Genomic DNA, 22,725 nt, shown 5'->3' on the forward strand with positions numbered 1-22,725 from the left:
TGCAGCTAGTTTGGAGTCTTTCCAGCTTCAGTTTGACGTTATTGTGTTGTGCAGAGGCTAACTCCTCTGAACAACAGTGTTCTAAGGAGAGAGCACATTTTCTATGCCAGGCGAAATCGTGCCTCATTAGCTTATTGCTATCGATGTATCCAAATAAATGTCACTAGAAAACATCTTAAACAAATGCAGCTACTGTTGTTATTCTGTCTGCACTGTTTGATGTGACTGTAAGTTAGCCGTAGTTGGCTAGCTAGCCAGCAAGGTATAAGAATGTTGCCAGCCAGTATGGCAATGGCAGTATGGCAATGGCAGTATGGCCAGCCAGTATGGCCAGCCAGTATGGCCAGCCAGTATGGCCAGCCAGTATGGCCAGCCAGTATGGCCAGCCAGTATGGCCAGCCAGTATGGCAATGGAACATTTAGAACGAACGACTAGGTCGCGTCCATAGATACAGAGCCGGCTTGGGTAGCAACCCTAGATTTGTTTTGGGACTATATCTTGAGGAAGGATGAAATAGTATGAATAAATTCATCAAAATAAAGTTAATGAAAATATGTCATTAGGTCATCAATCATTATTTGAATATGTTGGTAACCCATTGTATAACAGTAATAATGCCCTCGAAGCAGGTGTTTGGAGGATATATTGGCACGGTTTGCAATATCCGTGCCAATATATCCTCCAGACACCGGCTTCGAGGGCATTGTCACTTAAATATATATCTCTATGGTCATAAACTAGGTGGAAGCCATCTTCTTCCTGACAGATGGCATCAATCTAACGTGACCACATCTGACTGAAGACAATGAGGTGGAAACAAGATTTGCTTTTGGGAATGAGGCCTGCAAATGTCCTGGTATATCAGGATCTATCTACACAACATATGTTGTCGAATTTGGACACTTTTCTATGAAAACATCACACAAACTTTAGTGGCTTGTTGTTTAGCTAGCGGATCCACAATCACTGATACTCATAGTGAAAAAGTTCACCACTTGAATGGACACAGTAGCCTTGGTCATGGACACAATCTCAAATAACTAATTAGGTCAGGCTGGGGCGGCTAGGATATAAAGCTATGTATGAAAATATAAAGGACAAATTCTAATACAGCACATCATACTTGCCATCTCAATAACCATGTCTCTTAACAGCTAACATGAAACTACCTGCAATATTCAACAAATCTATCTTTAGCAGACTGATAGCATGAAACTACCCGATCTGTATGATTGATCCCCAGGCAGCTGTACATTTTGTGGAAGAAAAATGGTCACAGGTCTCACCGTTGATGACTTCCTGTCTCTTGATCTCCTGTGGCGTCAGGCCCGCCAGGACCTCTCGGCTGACTAGCGTCTGCCAGTTGGGAGAGTCCTGCTTGCACTCGATCTCATTCCCCAGGTCGTCCTCATTTGGCACACCTGCACAGCCTAAACCCTGCATCCTGACATGAGAACAACAAGTCGCTGATGATGACACCTGGATTGTGTTCATTAGGGCATGCAGTGGCAACATTTTTGCAACGGAAAATGAAAACAAGCATTTCTTATTGGACAAGAGTTCAGGTAGTCTCTCCCTGTTTCAGTCAGTCTTCTTCTGGTTAGTTTTATTTACCTTTATTTACCTAATGAACACGGCCCTGGGGCCACTTAAACAACATTAAAGCGCAAGTCTCCGATTGAGATCAATGTGTGATTAATTGGGAAAGTTACCAAGTTACTAAGTGCAGGCCTTTAATAATAGGAAAAGGTTGACTAGTAACTCAATCAATTCTATTCAAAGATTTTGACAGAGTTAAGAGGCTCCCAAGTGGCGCAGCACTCTAAGGCACTGCATCTCAGTGCTAGAGGCGTCACTGCAGACTCTGGTTCGATCCCGGGCTGTATCACAACCGGCCGCGATCGGGAGTTCCATAGGGTGGCTCACAATTGGCCCAGCGTTAGGGGTTAGGGGAGGGTTTGGCCGGGGTAGCCCGCCTTGTAAATAAGAATTTGTTCTTAACTGACTTGCCTCGTTAAATAAGGGTTAAATAAAATAAAGAAATAAAATGTAATCCAGTTAATGATGATTAATCAAGCACCACTGATTCAGTTCATTAAATTGTGTGGGAAACGCAAACCCTTTGAACAGCTGATGCCACAGAACAACTGAGGAAAATCAGTTCTCATTCATGCCAAACCTTCATACGACTACAGAGACAAAACATTTTTATAAATAAAATTAAAACAGACCTGGATTCAAATACTATTTGAAATAATTTCTAATTCTTTATCCGTACTTGATTGAGCTTGCCTGGCTAAATTGACCAATGGAACAGTCTAACTAGAGCAACTGCTCAAAGTATTTGAACGATTTCAAATACTATTTGAACCCAGGTCTGTAAACAACATCACATGAAATCGACAACACAAATAAAAATAAAAAAAAGACTCACCTCCGGGCTGGTTTGGGTGTGCCTCCCTCTTGAACTCTGGAGAGAGAAGATCACAGTCCCCGTCAACACACTTCTACTGAGCCCAAATCGCGGAGGTCCTAAGGCATAGGTTGGAGAACTCCCCGTCTCCAAGCAATACACCATAAGAGGACATTTTATTTCAATGAGTTTCAATGAGGTAATGAATGATCAGAGAGACAAAGAACGTGATTTCAATGGCTCCAGTCTTCAGTATGTCACTGAGTGCTGTAGTAGAACAGATATGGCTCTGAGTATGATGGCTGGGTATGGGCTGTGTATCCCAGCACAATGGCCGAATGAGACTGTGAGACAGCAGACTTTGCTGTCGACCGGTCATGTCGGATGATAACAAATGAGCTTGGCAGTGGACCAACACATCAGCAAAACGTTCTGCCTTGGAAGGCTTTTTCTGGGAAAGCTTGCTCCCTCCTCGGACCAATATTTCAGTGATCATGCAATTCACCCAGCATGAGATTTAGTGTGTGTTCCCAAATGGCACCCTATTCCCTATTTAGTGAACTACTTTTGACTATATAGGGAATGGGGTGCCATTTGGTTTGTAGACTTAGCGTAGATTTGTGTTGACCCAGAAGACAGTCCTGACTCCGATTAGATAAACTGTTCGAGATGAAAGGATGGTATAGATTAGTTTCCCAACCCTTAAACAGATTAGACATTCACTATGTATTGACGAAACCATCACATTTGATTACAGCAGATCTGCCCTCTGTATTTCTACGCGGTATACTTCTCAATGGTCATGTAGGCTAAGTAACTAGCACATCATATGGAAAGGTGCATTCACCAAGTCAAAAAGCCTATCTCACTGTAACCTCACTATGTAAACAATATGATTTTTGAGGGGGGGGGGCAAACGCCAAGGCAAGCAAAGAAATTATCATCATACAATGTAAACTTTTTTTTGTTGCATTGGTTGTAAAATACATTGATTCATGTTCTCGCTTACCTAATAGTTTAGTAAAGTGCTAAAGAAAGGTCACGTGAAATAGGCTCATGGAGTTAATTGACTTCAATGGCCCCATTAGCCTGAATTCACCTCCATATTTAAGTTGTATATTTCCCAAAGTCTAATCAATACCTAGCTGTGTGTTTTACACTGAAGTGTGTTATAGTAAGAGAGACACTATCACTTGTGTATAGACCCTGTGGCCTGTGTGGTCTAGCAGTTAGCACCGCATAGTCGGCATGAGTTTGAATCCAACCCCTGACACCATGAACTTGTGCCCGCCCTTACCCGTCACTCTCACGCTCCTCCTCCTGCAATTGGTCCAGGGTGCAGGGGCTGAAGTCAAAGTGGGTGCTGGTTGGGTGGGTCATCCTGTCCTGGGTGTCGCTCGAGTGGAGCCAGTCAGAGCTCAACCTGGGCAGGGCGGAGGAGGGAGTGAGACCTGGAGAGGAGAGAACAAAGGAGGAGAGCAGAGGTCAGGGGCTGTATGTAAAAATAATCTCTGAGTAAGAGTGCTGATCTACAATCTGGTCCCAACTGGCCCTGTAATCTTATTTCCGTTGTGATCTAAAAGGCAAGACTGATCCAAAATCAACAGTCCTACTCAGACACTTGATACCACCCCAGAGGGAGGTCCCCACATTAGAACAATAATCCAAAGGGGCAATGTCCCTCCCCAAGTGGATTAATAAAGTTCTATTCAATTCTACCAGGGTGAATGTTCCTCTCCATGTGAATTAATAAAGTTATATTCTGCTCCACTTAAGTCGACATAAGTCCAACAGGAGGCAATACGGTCCTAAGTAATACGGTGAAGACTCACAGAAGTTTCTTCATTCGGAAGGTCAAACAAGATCTCCATTGAAGAGAAGCACGTTAGTCCACATTTACGCTGTGTTCATTGTCTTATCGTGTGATGGAACATGCTCAAAAATCAAGATCCCCTTTAGTCAAAAAGCAGTGCAAGAAAGAATATCCGCACGACATATAGCAAGACGTTCAAAACTAAAATAGAGGGGTTGTTTCGACAGATCGACATCATATGCAGACAAAGACGACATGCGGACAAGAAGGCCGCCCCCCAATTAGGAATAAACAAGAAGAAACCAAAGAAGGCAATTATTTTCCAGAAGGCTGGGCCACTGTAAGACAGGCTAAACCAGTGTAATGAAGTCCTGACAACAAAAAGGCCAGGGAGCAAACTTGTCAGAGAGGAGGGAAGTGGACCACAGAACAAAGGCAAACAAACAGCGTGGGAGAGAGAGGGTGGGGTGGTGCATGGAAATATAGAGAGGAAGCCAGATGGAAGCAAGACATGGAGGCAAGACATGGAGGGAGGGAGAGAGAGAGAGGGGGGAGAGAGAGAGAGGGGGAGAGAGAGACAGAGAGGGAGAGAGACAGAGAGGGAGAGAGACAGAGAGGGAGAGAGACAGAGAGGGAGAGAGAGAGAGAGAGAGTGATGATATTGGACGAGGCGAGTCCGCCCCTCAAATATATAGCAATTTGAGCACTTGGAAAAGCACTACAGCGCTATAACACAATCCTTTACCTTCTATCATTATTTGGGAAATTGGAGAGGAAAAGGCAAATAGGAAGAGAGAGTAAGGAGGAAAGGCATGGGGAAGAGACAAGGGGTCCTTACCCGAGTCAGAATCGCGTCCCATGGGGTCGGAGCCCTGGCTGGCTGGGGCACTGTGTGGGGGTGAAGTGATGAAGGCCGAGGGGTGGGTGGCCACATCCGAGCCTGGATCCCTTGATTGGTTGCCGCGGGCCGAGGATTCTGGGTGATCGGGGATGCTTAAGATGGGCTGCGAGAGCTGTTTCTGGGGGCCCCGCTGCTTGTTCATCTCTATGGCCTTGCCGACTACACACAAAAGCAAACAGACACACCCGCATTAAAATAAACTACAATCAGTACTGTAGCTCACATAGCCATGGGCAATACATGGTAATAAAGTTCATGATGCCATTGACCTTAACAATGGCCCCAGGACCAGTGGAAGACATATAGCGCCATACTTTCAAAGATCCACCACCATATTTTACCGTAGGTATGAGGTACTTTCCTGCATATGCTTCTGTTTTTCAACATCAAACCCATCACTGGTGTTTGTGGCCAGAGCTCTATTTTCATGTCATCTGACCATAGAGTTGAGGTCATTTATCAAACTCCAGGGGGCGCTATGGTGAGAGGACATGAAAATAGAGCTATTTGGCCACAAACACCAATTATGGGTTTAGTGTTGAAAAACATCAGAAAAGTACCTCATACCTACAGTACAATATAGTGGTGGATCTTTGATGTTATGGAGCCATTTTGCTTCCACTGAACCCCATTGAAAACCTGTGGTTTGAATTGAAGCGGCCAGTCCATAAGAGCAGACGAAGGATATCAAGAATCTGGAAAGATTCTGTATTGTCACACCCTGACCTGTTTCACCTGTCTTGTGCTTGTCTCCACCCCCCACCAGGTGTCTCCCATTTTTTCCCATTATCCTATGTATTTAAACCTGTGTTTTCTGTTTGTCTGTTGCCAGTTTGTCTTGTCAGGTCGTACCAGCGAGTTTCCCGTCTTCCTGGTTCTGACCTTTCTGCCTGTCCTGAGCCTACCTGCTGTCCTGTACCTGCCTGACTCTGACCTGGATTACGAACCTCTGTCTGCCCTCGACCTACCGGGAGAATCCGATTTCACCAGAGTTCCCTGGTGAGCCTTGTACCCCTCTCCATGCCATCAAGCTGTGGGGTGACCAGTCCAAATTTCTCCGGGTGCTCATTGACTCTGGGGCCGACGAGAGCTTTATGGATGCTAACCTGGTGTCGGACCTGGGAATCTTCACACAACCCCTCTCCATTCCCATGGATGCCAGAGCGCTGGATGGGCGCTCTTTTTGGCAGAGTCACCCACAATACGATTCCTATCAACCTGCGAGTGTCAGGTAATCACAGTGAGTCTACGCAGTTCCTGCTCATTCAATCTCCTCATGTACCCGTGGTTTGGGGGTTTTCTTGGATCCAGAGGCACAACAAAATGTTACCCGCTACCACTCATCTCCTCGGCTTTCCAGCCTCTCCAGGCGGTGACCATCTTCTCAAAGTTGGACCTTCGGAACGCCAACCATCTGGTTCCGATATGGGAAGGAGACGAATGGAAGACAGCCTTTAACACTGCTAGCGGGCACTACGAGTACCTTGGTCAGTCCGAATGGCATCACAACACTCCCACAGTGTTCCAGGCCCTGGTCAACAATGTGCTCCGTGACATGTTGAACCGGTTCGTATTTGTCTACCACGACGACATCGTTTCCCCCCGTTCAGCTCAAGAGCACGTCCTCCAGCGTCTCCTGGAGGACCAGCTTTTTGTGAAAGCAGAGAATTGTGAATTCCATCGCCCCAGCATCTCCTTGCTAGGATACGTCATCGCTGCAGGAAATATTCAAATAATTCTGACAAGGTGAGAGCGGTGGTGGATTGGCCTCAACCCACATCCAGAGTGCAGCTGCAATGTTTCCTTGGGTTTGCTAATTGCTACCGCCGCTTCGTCCGGGGTTACAGCACCCTGGCTTCCCCCCTCTCAGAACTCACCTCTCCCAAGGTTCTGTTCACGTGGTCTCCAGCAGCTGACCGGGTGTTTTTGGACCTCAAGCATCAATTCACTACAGCTCCCATCTTAATCCATCCGGACCCGTCCCGTCAGTTCGTGGTGGAGGGCTACGCCTCGGATGTCAGAGTGGGGGCCGTCCTGTCCAAGACTATAAGCTGCTTCCCTGTGCTTTCCTTTCCCATCGTCTTAACCCTGCTGAGAGGAACTATGACGTGTGAAGTCAAGAACTACTCAGTTAGGACGGAGTTGGAGGAGTGTTGGCACAGGTTAGAGGGGCGGAACATCCATTCTTAGTGTGGACTGACCATGGAATATCTCCGCACCGCCAAGCGCCTCAACTTAAGGCAGGCTCGATGGGCCCTGTTATTCACTTGTTTTAATTTTACTCTCCTACCGCCCTGGGCCCAAGATTGTGAAGCCTAACACGCTCTCACGCATGTATAGCCCCCCCTGCTACATCATCTGATCCAGAGACCGTTCTCCCTACCTCTTGTCTAGTGGCTGCACTCATCTGGGGGTATAGAGAGCCTGGTCCGTAATTGGGGCCTGGCTAACTGCATATTTGTCCTGGACTCTGCCCGTTTCCCGGTCCTGGAAAGGGCACATTCCTCTATACTTACCTGCCATCCTGGCTCCCGTCCGACAACGTTTTTGGTGTCTCACCATGGTTCCCTGATGTCTCCACGTTTGTTGCTGCCTGCACTGTGTGTGAGCAGAATAAGACTCTGCGGCAAGCTCCGGTTGGCCTCCTTCAACCACTCCCTGTTCCTCACCACCCCATGTCCCATATATCCCTAGACTTCGTCACTGGTCTTCCTCCGTCAGATGGCAACACCAGGTCTCTCGCCCTTTGAGTGTTTCTTGGGATATCAGCCCCCACTCTACCCTGAGCAAGAAGTCAGCATACCCTCTGCCCAGATGTTTGTCCACCGCTGTCACCGTACCTAGAAGAGCCCAGTCCGCTCTTCTCAAGACCACCTCCAGGTATCGGTGACAGGTGAGCCGCCACCAGACCCCTGCTCCCAGCTATCGTCTCGGGCAGAGGGTATGGCTTTCCACTCGGGATCTACACCTCCGGGTGGTCCCGTAAACTTTACCCCCGTTTTATCGGCCCTTTCCCTATCTCTAAAATCCTTAGCCCTTCTGCTGTTCGTCTTCTGTTGCCCCTCTGTATACATCCCACTTTTCATGTGTCTAGGAATAAACCTCTGTCTCACAGCCCTTTGTCTGTTTCCAGGCCCAACCCTCTCCCCTGTCTCATCGACGACCATCCGGCATACACGGTGAGGCGCCTCCTGAGTGTTCAACCTGGGGGCAGGGGATTCTAGTTCCTGGTTGACTGGGAGGGTTATGGCCCGGAGGAGAGGTGCTGGGTCTCCACTAGGGACATCCTGGACCCAGCCCTCATCACTGAGTTCCACCGCCGGCACCCCGTTCAACCATGTATGGCGCACCTGGGGGGGGGGGTACTGTTACACCCTGATCGGTTTCATCTGTCTTGCGCTTGTCTCCACCCCCAGGTATCTCCCATTTTTCCCCATTATCCCCTGTGTATTTCGGTCTTGTCAGGTCGTACCAGCGTGCTTCAAGTTTTCAAGATTTGTTTCTAGTCTTCCCGGTTCTGACCCTTCTGCCTGAAAGTATGCATCTTATAAATAGCTTTACATAAACCTTATGTCTGAACTCGTCACTGTGGTAGAACGTTTATTTTCATTGGCAATTTTCTGCATTTATTAAAAGTCCCATCAGGTAGACGGATTTCAGATGTGTCCACGTAAACAGGATTATTAGGGATATTGTTAATCTTGCAAAGCATGTAAAAGTTGAACTATTATATTAACCGGACTATCCACAATAATCACAGTGTTGTTATTCTCGCAAGGAGAGGGTGCAAAAGTATTGAAAACAGGGGTGCCAAAAATTAACCCCTATCTTTTAGAGATTCGTTGTTATTTGTTAAACACAAACTCTTTCTCTGAGCAGTTGTATTAGTATAAAATAATATAATTTCCCAATTTTTGGAGCATACAATATAGCTCAATAGTTGTATTTCTTTTATACAGCATTTTTTGCTAATCTTTAGCAAGAGTGACAATAATTATGGACCTACCTACCTACCTACCTACCTACCTACCTACCTACCTACCTACCTACCTACCTACCTACCTACCTACCTACCTACCTACATACATACATATATATATATATATATATATATATACACATACATACACACATACAGTATATTGTAAAAATATACAGAATTTTTTTTTTAATGAAATGTATGCATTCACTACTGTAAGTCGCTCTGGATAAGAGCGTCTGCTAAATGACTAAAATGTAAAATGTATATATGGTGTGAGCAGCACAATGTAATAGGGAGCTGACTCACACAGCTCCAGACAGGCACTTCCTGCTGCGGAAGTCCACAATCTCTTTACAGCGCTGGATGTAACAACACCACTGGCGTCTGTCCGCAGTACAATACCAGGATACATTCCACCGAACTAAGTTAAAATATCAACACTTCCATACTACTGGTGATGTATTGGCCATGCATGCTAAGAAGTATACTAGTGAGGATATTGGGACATAGGGATGTGGTCTTGTTTTTCTAAATCTTTTAAATCTTTTTTTTTTTTACTTCAAGACATAATGGTCTAGGTAGGATTCATATTTGCGTTACGACATTACTGTTTCTTGTAGGACAAATATTTTAAAGAGCAAATGTGGTATTTTTATGTGGATTCCAATCTCAAGGTCAATTACATTTCAATTCAGTAAAATCAGGAAGTGAACTCAAATTGAAACTGAGAACTTTCTCAATGCTTTTCTATGACGAAAATCCTAATTTCAGTTTACTTCCTGAATTGACTGAATCGAAATGGAATCGTTGAGAATCTCAAAAGTTGAAAAAAAATTGTTTTCTTTTTCACAATGGTTAGTTTGAGATGTGTATTCAGGCTCAGTAGTAATATTATATCTCAACTTCATATATGACGTCACTACAGAGCCTGTTACACATCTCAAACTAACCATTGTGTTTTTTTTGTTCCACACTGGTGCTGCACACTAGGAGGGAACACTTTGTAGTCTTCTACACTTACTTGAAGTGGAGTCCACACGGCTGGGCCGACGAGGAGGGCCGAGGATGCTGGGAAAACGAGGCTTCTTCACCTTCTCCTCCCCCTCTTTCTCAGTTTTGATGCTCTTCTGCTCCATAGAACAAAACAAATTCAAAATCACCCAGTCAGGGAATTTAAAGCTGGGCCAAATTTAGTAGGCAAATGTTGTGGAACGTTGCAGATAGACATGTCATGAATAGATCTGATGTGATTCCTTATTCTACATCATGTTTGTTCTATGCTATATTACTATCTGAACATTGCACAACATCGCGGCCTGCTGAATGCTGCCCTGGAAAGCTGTTAACAAGTGGGCCAAAATGTTACCATGCTTTGTACCAAGAAAGACCTCGCACCAAGAAGTGTGAGTAAAACAGTGCCACCATGGGAAGAAACAGAATGATTTATGCTACATCAAATGTGAAGTTCCTACAAGCAGTAAATGACTACAGTAGTGTACTGAAATGCATAATTGATGCGTCTAGGTGTGTGTGTGCTGTACCTTGATCTTGGGCAGGAAGTTGATGCGGACTCGTTTGGGCTCTAGGCTACGAGGTTCCTTCACTTTAACTCCCAGGTGTTTCATATACGTGAGGATAACATACTGCATAGTAGTGCTGGAACACAACACAATACACTATTAAAGGGATTCTCTGGTACTTTTGTATACTTTTTAGCCAGTAGTTCTGAAAGTAGGGCTCACGAGCCAAAAGTGGTTTTCGAAAATTGCGTACTACGTCACAAACTCAGCAAAAAAAGAAACGGCCCTTTTTCAGGACCCTGTCTTTTAAAGATAATTTGTAAAAATCCAAATAGATCTTCATTGTAAAGGGTTTAAACACTATTTTCCATGCTTGTTCAATGAACCATAAACAATTAATGAACATGCACCTGTGGAACGGTCATTAAGACACTAACAGCTTACAGACGGTAGGCAATTCAGGTCACAGTTATGAAAACTTAGGACACTAAAGAGGGCTTTCTACTGACTCTGAAAAACACCAAAAGAAAGATGCCCAGGGTCCCTGCTCATGTGCGTGAACGTGCCTTAGGCATGCTGCAAGGAGGCATGAGGACTGCAGATGTGGCCAGGGCAATAAATTGCAATGTCCGTACTGTGAGACACCTAAGACAGCGCTACAGGGAGACAAGACCGACAGCTGATCGTCCTCTCAGTGGCAGACCACGTGTAACAACACTTCCACAGGATCGGTACATCCGAACATCACACCTGCGGGACAGGTACAGGATGGCAACAACAACTGCCCGAGTTACACCAGGAACGCACAATCCCTCCATCAGTGCTCAGACTGTCCGCAATAGGCTGAGAGAGGCTGGACTGAGGGCTAGTAGGCCTGTTGTAAGGCAGGTCCTCACCAGACATCACCGGCAACAACGTCGCCTATGTGCACAAACCCACCATCGCTGGACCAGACAGGACTGGCAAAAAGTGCTCTTCACTGACGAGTCACGGTATTGTCTCACCAGGGGTGATGGTCGAATTCGCGTTTATCGTTGAAGGAATGAGCGTTACACCGAGGCCTGTACTCTGGAGTGGGATCGGTTTGGAGGTGGAGGGTCCGTCATGGTCTGGGGTGGTGTGTCACAGCATCATCAGACTGAACTTGGTGTCTTTGCAGGCAATCTCTACGCTGTGCGTTACAGGGAAGACATCTTCCTCCCTCATGTGGTACCCTTCCTGCAGGCTCATTCTGACATGACCCTCCAGCATGACAATGCCACCAGCCATACTGCTTGTTCTGTGCGTGATTTCCTGCAAGGCAGGAATGTCAGTGTTCTGCCATGGCCAGCGAAGAGCCAGGATCTCAATCCCATTGAGCACATCTGGGACCTGTTGGATTGGAGGGTGAGGGCTAGGGCCATTCCCTCCAGAAATGTCCAGGAACTTGCAGGTGCCTTGGTGGAAGATTGGGGTAACATCTCACAGCAAGAACTGGACAATTTGGTGCAGTCCATGAGGAGGAGATGCACTGCAGTGCTTAATGCAGCTGGTGGCCACACCATATACTGACTGTTACTTTTGATTTTGACCCCCCCTTTGTTCAGGGACACATTATTCCATTTATGTTAGTCACATGTCTGTGGAACTTGTTCAGTTTATATCTCAGTTGTTGAATCTTGTTATGTTCATACAAATATCTACACATGTTAAGTTTGCTGAAAATAAGCGCAGTGAGAGGACATTTCTTTTTTTGCTGAGTTTATGTGCAGATATGTGCACCATGTCATTGCTCTCTTTCTTGCTCTGCTGCTGGTGCATCATGTGTATCTTGCTACTCACTCTAATGGCGAGGGGCTGAAGTTCATTGGTTGAACTTTGCTAGGGCCCACATGGGGGAAAATGGTGCAGCACATCTTCCAGAAAAACTGTTGCTTTCAAACTAGGGATTTTGTGGCTAATTGAAGTAAGACAATAATTCTGCTCATAGATTATGCATGTATGAACATTGACACATCCAGCCCAAAGTGGGATGTTTAAAAATGAAATACTTTGTCACCAAAGTTCTGGAGCATGTCTTTAATTAACTGTTAATATTACCATAAATACACTTTCAATTAATATTAAAAGGTCCAGTACAGCCATCTTGATCTTAATAATATGAACTCATTTACAATCATTCAACCATCATATTGATTAACTGCAATAATAATTATACTTTTTAAAATAAAGTCTCATGATACATAAATGTCTCTCGAGACTCTTTGAAAACAGTCATTATAATATGACACATTATCAATCAATAGAAGTATATTTGGGGAAAATCTAATGAAAAGGTTAGGACACGTTTCTTCAAACCTGACCTGATCAGTTTTTACTATAACCGTATTCTTCAATACGATTAATTATCTCAGAACAGGGTCGAGTTCATAAGGGAGTGCAACCGAAAATAACATTTTATTTTTGCATTGGACAAGACCAGGTAGTCCCTCGCCATTTCAGTCAGTTCTCTTCCATTTGGTGCCTAATGAACAAGACCCAGGCCTAACTGAAAATGTGTAGTACCACAGATCTCCAGCAGATAGAGTGAGAGGACTCTATGATAACCAGTGATGGCAGACTCTCAGGATGCATCCCAAATGGCACCCTATTCCATATATAGCACAATACTTTTGGGCAAAAGTAACCTGTGCCACACCAACAGCTTTTCTCACAGGATGGATACACAACATACTGATGGAATTCATGGAACTCAATATAATTTAAAATGACTAAAACCAAATCGAAACTATGTAGAAATTATAAGGACCTGCATTCATACAGTTTCTTGACTGTGTCCAGCTCGCTAATAATCACTGAAGAGTATTAAACCAATTATCAGAGAACATTATTCCAATACACTAATTTCAGAACAGGGCCCGCATTCACAAAGCATCTGATAGTAGGGGTGCTGATCGAGGATCAGGTCCCCCTGTCAATATAATAATATTCATTATTATCCAAAAGAGGTGAAATTATCTTAGATCAGCATTCCTACTCAGAGAATACTGGCCCAGATAAAGTATGTGTGATTCACCTTGACCTTCACGAGTAATTGAACACATACATTTAAGTCATTTAGCAGACACTCGTATCCAAAGCGATTTACAGGAGCAATTTGGATTAAGTGACTTGCTCAAGGGCACATCGATCGATTTTTCACCTAGTTGGCTCAGGGATTTGAACCATCAACCTTTCAGTTACTGGCCCAACGCTCTTAACCATTAGGCTACCTGCCGCCCCAACCCTGCTACAACCACTGTATGACAACACACACTCACTTGAATTCTTTCAACAATCAACACTGCTACTTCCACTGTCTAGAGTAGACTCTAGCATGACAACAGACCTATCAAGTCTTATTCTGACATCATGTGGTTATAGTTAGACGGAACATAGAAAAATCCCACTTCTTACCACTTCTCCTCTTCTGTGGGCTGTGACGTCAGCCTGGAAGGATAAAAACACACACAGGGTTAACTGACGCTCACACACAAACCACACACAGCTTCCCTTATGCTACAAAAAGACACATGTGAAGTCTGCTGGTGTAATGGTAATACAGTTCCATTAGCCTATGGGTTTATGTCAGGGATGGGCAACTTTGATAGGGGTGGGGGGCACAAAAAAATCTGAACTCATCATGAGGGGCTGCAGTGGCTCGTGGGTCTGCGTACCCACATCCATACCCACACATGCAGTCAGAGCTGGCCCCAGACGTTTTGGGGTGCTAAGGGAAATTTTGTTGAGGGGGCCAACATTTTAATGGCCCCCCTCTTGACAGCAGAGAGAAAAAGGTTTGAGTTAATTTCCTGCAAGTCTTCACATTTTTTAATAGGGCGGAGAAACATTTGCAGTTTTTAATATGATATCTGAGTGAGAGTGGCTAACAAAATCAATGGGGGCCCCCGGTCAGTAATTCAACCATGATTACTACAACTTTAGATCGCTGGCTAGACTAACTTACTAGTCCAAATTCTTTTGGCCTGTGCTGACATGGGCTAATTGAGTGACTATCAGTGACTGACATAACAAGAGAAAAACTGCTGATGCACAAACAAATGTTGAAATTGCACCTGGTGTATTCTACTATTCGAACTCACTACAGTGACTGAGGATTTTCTCTTATCAAAAAAACACCCCAAAAGCCAGTTTCAAAAGGCTATCCTATCTATCTACAGCCCTGTAATCTGTCCAGTTCAGAGTGTTTGAGGCCCGGAGAACAGAGACACGCAAGCACTCACTGACCTGGAAATAACCACCAGAATGGCTGTGTGTGTGTGTGTGTAACTGGAGACAACACACTTTTGTACTCTAACCTACACCTTATGCCATTACCAGACTAGATAATCCTTATGGAGCTGATAACTTCATGCTACTGTGTGTGTAGTGGCATGTGTGTGTGTGTGTGTGTGTGTGTGTGTGTGTGTGTGTGTGTGTGTGAGACAAATAATGTATGTGTAAGAAAGAATGAGCAATTGTACACTGCACTCGTCTCCTGTCTATCTCAAAGGGTAAGTGGAAAACAGAGACAACAGCTTTCTTTGACCTGACTCTTGTGCCATGTTGTCATTCACTAATCTTGATGATGCTGGTAACGTCTGTGTCTCTGTGTGTGTGTGTGTGTGTGTGTGTGTGCGCGCACGTGGTTCTGTCCCTGTGTGTGTGTGTGCATGTATTTCAGAGACTTACAAGACGTCCTCTATCTTGGAGATGATGTGTTCGGCACAGGAGCGTTCTCTATCCAGCGCCACGCGGTCTCTCACCCTCTCTGTGTCCAGTTTAGCCAGCTCCCCCTCTGCCAAGGTCAGGCCCATGCTGCGCTTCTGCCTGTAGACACATACAGGCAGACACACACAGATGAATAGACAAAAACAGGCAGACACGAACGCACACACACACACACACACACACACACACACACACACACACACACACACACACACACACACAAATGATTAATCCATGCATTAATTATGTGCACATCATCATCTTTGAGAAGTGAGTGTGTGCACGTGTGTGTTTGTAGTGTGCATTTATGGTGTGTGTGTGGGTTTGTAAATATACTAAATATAATCACGTCACCAAATAATTTATTAAAACACACTATTTTGCAAAGAAGGTCTACAGTAACCACAACAGCACTCTGTAGGGTAGCACCGTGGTCTAGTCGGAGGACAGCTAGCTTCCGTCCTCCTCTGGGCACATGGACTTCAATACAAAACCTAGGAGGCTCATGGTGCTCACCCCTTTTCACTTATACAGTAATTATGATGTCTTGCAGCATGAACTGACATGTTGTCCACCCAATCAAAGGATCAGAGAATTAATCTTGTACTGAAAGCATAAGCTACAGCTAGCTAGCACTGCAGTGCATACAATGTGGTGAGTAGTTGACTCAAAGAGAGAGAAAGACAATAGTTGAACAGTTTTGAACAAATGCATTTCTTCCAAAATGAAGGAGAAGCAAGAGAGAAAAATATACAGAGAGAGATGTCATTTTTTTCACTTTCAGTTTCACTTACTTAGCTAGCAAATGCAGCTAGCTAGTTTAGCCTACTGAATCACCCTGCTCAAACAGAGGGATGCTATGTTAGCTAGCTGGCTGGCTATGAGGTCAAGGTAAGCTTCAAGTTTTATGCCGTAGTAACTGCTTACTGCCTGATTGTAGCAGGTTTACTAACGAGTTAGTTCTAATCGCTATGCTGACTATGACGTTACTTTAGCTAATATGGTGACAACGATGTAGGCTGTGTGTAGTGGTTTGGCTTGGAAAGGTTTTTTCCTGGTCACATACAGCTGATGTGTTGGGCATTGAAGTCCACAAGCGAAGGGAAGAGGTGAGAGGAGGAGAGAGCATAGATACGAGAAGGAATACAACGTGACTGTGTTTATGCGTGATCAGGGGGTGTATTCATTCTGCCGATGCTGTTGAAAAAACATTTCTTAAACGGAACAAAATGTGAATAAAATACTTGTATTTGTCCAATAGAAACTCTCATTTGCAACTGTTGGACTAATGATATCATCCTATATCAGCTCGATGCAGGCAAGAGTGTGCAAGGTGGTATTGAATTTCACTGTCTTTCCATGTGTCACTGGCTTTCACCTCAAATTTGTCTCACAACCTACGTTGTAAACTTTCATTCATAGGCTAGGTTGTAGCAACCTCATGATGGGTAGAGGGAAAATGTTAGTATCATGTTGTAGCCTAAACCTATTGCTGTTACATTGAACTGGGTGAATGGAATGTATTATTATAATTATTATTTATTATCTATGCATAGTCACTTCACCCCCACCTACAATTACCTCATCTTCTTGAACTGCACTCTTGGTTAAGGGCTTGTAAGTAAGCATTTCACGGTAAAGTCTACTCTTGTTGTATTCGGCGCATGTGACAAATAAAGTTTGATTTTAATATGAATGACAGTCATCCAATATGCTGTAATAGAAATAAGGCCATGCTCATGAAAAAATAAATGTCGTCCCTCATCTTAAACGGCACTGACCGCCACTGGTGTACATGTGTCTGTCTAAATGCGTGTGTGTGTGACCTGAAGTCCTCTAGGTTCCCCTGGATGTCTGGTAGCAGTGTGTCCTGTAGCAGCTGTGTGTACTGTCTGTGTAGCTCCTCTGGGATCAGCTCAGGTCTCCGCCGATCTGGGAACACACAACAGCATGTTAGCCAACACACACACACACACACACACACACACACACACACACACACACACACACACACACACAGTCTCAAGCTGTCTTCCTTTTTTGGAAACGTTCTAATCAATTACACTAGACGATACACTACTGTATTGCTATAACTGTTACTAAACTTATACAAGACCTGAGAGGATTATGTGAAAACAAAAAGGGTTGAAACAGCTTACCTAGTTCAGAGGCAATAGACTCAGGCACAGCTACTTTCAGATTCTGCAAGGGAAAAATAATCAAATATCTAACCAAAAAAAAGATTCTTTCAGCAACAAATCCCAACAAACACAAATATAATTTCCTTTGCCTCCAGCATAGCAGATAAAGACTACATTTAAGAGAATACTAAGCATCTTGCAGATCAGCAGAAGCACACCGTTAGTAAAGGAACTTGGCTGTCCAGACACACTCGCACCTAGTGGACAAAGGTTCCTCAAGCAACATAGGGAAGACTGGAGAGAAGATAGAAGAGCAGAAGAGAGGAAAAAAGAGGATCTGATGGATGGTGCTGGGGTTTTAATTCACACACGCTAGTAATGTGCGGGTTGACTCATAACCCGCAGACCCTGCAGTAATATCCGCGAGGCGGGTTTATGGTCATGAAATACTGTGTGGATGAAAGGTGGGTGGCTGGCTGAATAAAGAGACAACAATACCTTAAGTCCATAAATGTATCATTCTTGTGCAATTTATATCTATAGGCTACATTTCTTTAATTATGTGACGCTATCTGGTACCAGTGCATAACCCTAAGATTTAGGGCCTAACAGTACGTGCATCAAACAGCCTGCAGGCCAATTGCCAAATACTTTTTGGAACGGGCAGAAAAAGTTGACGTCAATCCACGGCGGCTAAAAAAGAACTTTGTCTTTAATTGAATAAGAGAAAAGCTGAGAAATGGAGAGTTGAAAATAAAGTGAAGGGAGGGCCAGAAAAATAATGTTTAGAAAAGATTTGGTGAAGTGGTAAAAGAGGATGATAGCATTGCTATCAGCTATGTTATGTGTGATGATTGTGAGGTGCTGTACAAATTCGACAGTCAGAAGACAGGGACTTCAAGTAGGCCTATGGCATGTCAAGGAAACTATAGCCTTCTGTTCAGATCGATTAAATGAAAAATGAAATCAGGACACTGATTGTAGGTCTATAACCTCTAACATAGTGTTAATATTTTTATATGATTTAACGTTTATTTAACTAGGCAAGTCAGTTAAGAACAAATTCTTATTTACAATGACACCCTAACCCGGACGACGCTGGGACAATTGTGCACTGCTCTATGGGACTCCCAATCACGGCCGGTTGTGAAACAGCCTGGAATCGAAACAGGGTCTGTAGTGACGCCTCTAGCACTGAGATGCAGTGCCTTAGACCGCTACGCCACTCAGGATCCTACAGAAGTAAGCGTTTCTTGCAGTAAAATGATATACCAAATGTAGGCAAAAAAATTTACTCTGGAACAGCAGTGGAGAAATATAATTTATTTCTTTCAGCATCTTGAGAAAATGTGAATGCACAGTTAGCACCTCTACAGACGGTATCTATCTTTATCAGCAGCTGATAGTATTTCAACCACACATAAAATATGCATCCAAGCCAAACTGAAATCTTATCATAACATGTTGGGTCGTTTTCACAGCTTTCCATTTCCTTACAACTGGTCAAACTGATGTCATTTGAACATTTTGTCCAGAAAATCATAGGTGTGGGGGAGCTGTCGCTGTGGGACGTTAAGTGTGTTGCTTAAGGGCACAACGGCAGGCAATGACATCTAGGGTTTGATACCAGCAACCCTCCGGTTGTCAGCTCATCTCCTGACAGATTTTCCCCGTCGGATCCGGAGATTCGAACTGGCAACCTTCTGGTCTAACCGCTAGTGTGTTTGTATGCATGTTGCATGCGTCCATGTGTGCCTTTGCGTGTGCTCCCACATAATGTATGTGTACATGTGTGTCTTACCGCTGCTCGGTCCATAAAGAAAGTATAGAAATCCATGAAGATCCGTCTGGTCTCTTTGGAGTTGGTCTGCTTGTACAGTTCAGCGTAAAGGTAGCACAGCTAGGAGAGGACAAGGACAACATTAGGTCTTAAATACTGACCAATGCCTTCTTGGGACAAACCACCAAAGTGCTAGAGAGTAACTGCTGTACCCTATTAGAAAAAAAGAGTTTATTAGGGATGTGAAATGTCACCATATTTTCTGGATTTTAATTTTATTTTGGGACAGTTACCAGAATTTTGTACACCTAGGGCTCTATTTTAACAAACCTAACGCAATGGTACATCTAAGCGCAGGCAGTAACACTGTCAGAAATATTTAACAATTTTCGGCGCACTTGCTGCCATTGCGGTGAAAGGGCTGGGTTGTGATGAATAAACAAGTTGTGGGTGTGTCGAGGCTAGGCCCTTCATTGGCCAATCAGAATGTGCTCCATGGTGAAATATGTGACTCGTTTCAGGAAACTAGGCATGTGGCGCACGTCACTACTTCACAGGAGCGAAATTTTTTTATGAAAATGCATTTTTGGGCAGGAATGCCTTTCATGTGACTTAATAACAAACTTGTATCCCATCCATAAATACAAATACAATTATGAGCCTAGTTGGTTTAGCCACGGAAAAAGACAGGAACCTTCCCGCTAGCGATGATTGGCTGAGATAATGGATTGGCCAGACATGCCGGGAGAAAAGTTTGGATTGGTCTGCCGTGTAGCTCGCTTCTGTCAATAACGTGAGCTGTTAAGTATGTGTGACAGCCCTTTCTACCAAGCCGTTTTTGAAAGACATAACATTAGACATTGAGACCTACAAAAGTTTTGCTACTTTTCTCAACAACATTGATGCCCTGAATTTAGCAGGCGCTATTGACAGATCAGTAGGAAAAAGTGATGGGCTACTTTCTGCGCACGTCTTTAGTCCTGTATTGACGCTTTGCCTGTTTGATGGTTCGTCTGAGGGCATAGCGGGATTTCTTATAAGCTTCCGGGTTAGAGTCCCGCTCCTTGAAAGTGGCAGCTCCAGCCTTTAGCTCAGTGTGGATGCACTGGTTGGGGTATGTACGTATGGTCACTGTGGGGACGACGTCATCGTTGCACTTATTGATGAAGCCAATGACAGATGTGGTGTACTCCTCAATGCCATTGGAGGAATCCCGGAAGATATTCCAGTCTGCGCTAGCAAAACAGTCCTGTAGCTTAGCATCTGCTTCATCTGACCACTTTTTTTTATTGATCTAGTCATTGGTGCTTCCTGCTTTAATTTTTGGGAGAGCTTTGTATGCATATCTGTGTGTGGAGTATAGGTGGTCCAGAGTTCTTTTCCCTCTGGTTGCACATTTAACATGTTGATAGAAATAAGGTAAAACTGATTTAAGTTTCCCTGCATTAAAGTCCCCGGCTACCAGGAGCACCGCCTCTGGGTGAGCGTTTTCCTGTTTGCTTATGGCGGAATACAGCTCATTCAATGCTATCTTGGTGCCAGCCTCTGACTGTGGTGGTATGTAAACAGCTACAAAGAATATAGATTAAAACTCTCTCAGTAGGTAATGTTGTCTGCAGCTTATCATGAGAAACTCTACATCAGGCGAGCAATGGCTCGAGACTTCCTTAGATACCGTGCACCAGCTGTTTACAAAAATACATAAACCGCCGCCCCTTGTCTTACCAGACGCCGGTGTTCTGTCCTGCTGGTACATTGTATAACCAGCCAGCTGTATGTTGATATTGTCGTGGTGATTTGATGTAGTCCGTGGTGAGTAATCGCAGGCCTGATGTCTAGAAGTTATTTTCGGTCATAAGAGACGGTAGTAGTAAAATAGTAAAAAAAAATAAGTTACAAACAACGCAAATAAACAAACTAAAAAACACAATCGGTTGGGGACACGTAAAACGCCTGCCTTCTGCTCCGGCGCCATTTTTTCACAAGTACTATCACTGTACCGTTTACACCTTCTGTATCCTGTGCATGTGACAAATAAACTTAGATTTGATATAGCGTGTGTTTACCACATGGCCAAACATGTGAATCCTTAAAGAGATGGGTGGGGTTACGGCTTAAGAGGGTGTGAACAACGCTGAATGTGTGTAGAAAAAGAAGAGCTCTCCAGTACATGTACCAAAATATTTTCTCAAAAGTAGGGTTAAAAGTTTATTAACTTATTAACTTTCAAAGCAGAATAACTTTCCCATTGTTCCTCAACTGCAGTATATGATATACCATTTTCTAGCTCTGAGTCTGTACTTTTATCCAAAAAACACAATTTCAAATGTTCCTACGAATCAAGGCGGTCGGTCACATATGCGGTTGCTTCAAGTTGTGTACTTACGGTATTTTATGTATTGCTTTAGAATCAACCCCAATTCCAATGTTATTCCATTATAGTTTGTTAAATGGGTTACAGCAATGAAATAACAAAATGTAGATCTATCTTTGCTAAATACGTTAACTTGAACCCATTTGCAGTCCACATTGTTCTAATTAATCGCATGGTATAGGGGCTAGGCCTACTGTCAATTGCATTATGGCTGAGCATGGACATGCCAAACATTGTCAATAAGCAAGATTAAATAATAATTTTAATCAAATTCTAAACAAAATAAACAACAACTTGTTTTAAATAGGCTATGTCACACAGGCAGCATCATTTCTTTTCGTGGGTATAAAATATTAAAACAACGCAGACTATGGAGGGTTTTACACACATCCAAACTTTTCACAGTAGCTGGATCCAATATAGATCCAATATATACACTACCATTCAAAAGTTTGGGGTCACTTAGAAATGTCCTTGTTTTTGAAAGAAAAGCAAATGTTTTGTCCATTAAAATAACATCAAATTGATCAGAAATACAGTGTAGACATTGTTAATGTTGTAAATGACTATTGTAGCTGGAAACGGCAGATTTTTTATGGAATATCTACATACGCGTACAGAGGCCCATTATCAGCACCATCACTCCTGTGTTCCAATGGCACGTTGTGTTAGCTAATCCAAGTTTATCATTTTAAAAGGCTAATTGATCATTAGAAAAGCCTTTTGCAATTATGTTACCACAGCTGAAAATGGTTGTGCTGATTAAAGAAGCAATAAAACTGGCCTTCTTTAGACTAGTTGAGTATCTGGAGCATCAGCATGGCAGCTTCATTAAATAGTACCCGCAAAACACCAGTCTCAACATCAACAGTGAAGAGGCGACTCCGGGATGCTGGCCTTCTAGGCAGAGTTCCTCTGTCCAGTGTCTGTGTTCTTTTGCCAATCTTAATCTTTTATTTTTATTGGCCAGTCTGAGATATGGCTAAAACACACTAAAAAATATACAACCCAAATGGTTCCTAGCCTTCCACGCATGCTTTATGTCCCTAAC

The 22,725-nt window shown here is 43.8% G+C and overlaps 1 protein-coding gene across 1 annotated transcript in view; it reads right to left on the reverse strand.

The window, feature by feature from the left end:
• Positions 1 to 22,725, reverse strand: part of LOC115149633 (rho guanine nucleotide exchange factor 12) — a 138,482-nt gene that overhangs the window by 24,669 nt on the left and 91,088 nt on the right. Inside the window, exons 14-24 of the mRNA XM_029692584.1 lie at positions 19,322 to 19,420; positions 17,539 to 17,581; positions 17,206 to 17,311; positions 15,341 to 15,478; positions 14,066 to 14,098; positions 10,652 to 10,766; positions 10,132 to 10,237; positions 5,066 to 5,287; positions 3,712 to 3,865; positions 2,436 to 2,471; positions 1,288 to 1,445 (exon numbers count right to left, since the gene is read on the reverse strand). Coding sequence (XP_029548444.1) covers positions 1,288 to 1,445; positions 2,436 to 2,471; positions 3,712 to 3,865; positions 5,066 to 5,287; positions 10,132 to 10,237; positions 10,652 to 10,766; positions 14,066 to 14,098; positions 15,341 to 15,478; positions 17,206 to 17,311; positions 17,539 to 17,581; positions 19,322 to 19,420 — 1,210 coding nt within the window. The remainder of the gene's footprint in view (positions 1 to 1,287; positions 1,446 to 2,435; positions 2,472 to 3,711; positions 3,866 to 5,065; positions 5,288 to 10,131; positions 10,238 to 10,651; positions 10,767 to 14,065; positions 14,099 to 15,340; positions 15,479 to 17,205; positions 17,312 to 17,538; positions 17,582 to 19,321; positions 19,421 to 22,725) is intronic.

The sequence above is a fragment of the Salmo trutta genome, chromosome 15, assembly GCF_901001165.1.
Source record: "Salmo trutta chromosome 15, fSalTru1.1, whole genome shotgun sequence".
In the NCBI taxonomy this organism is placed as follows: domain Eukaryota; kingdom Metazoa; phylum Chordata; class Actinopteri; order Salmoniformes; family Salmonidae; genus Salmo; species Salmo trutta.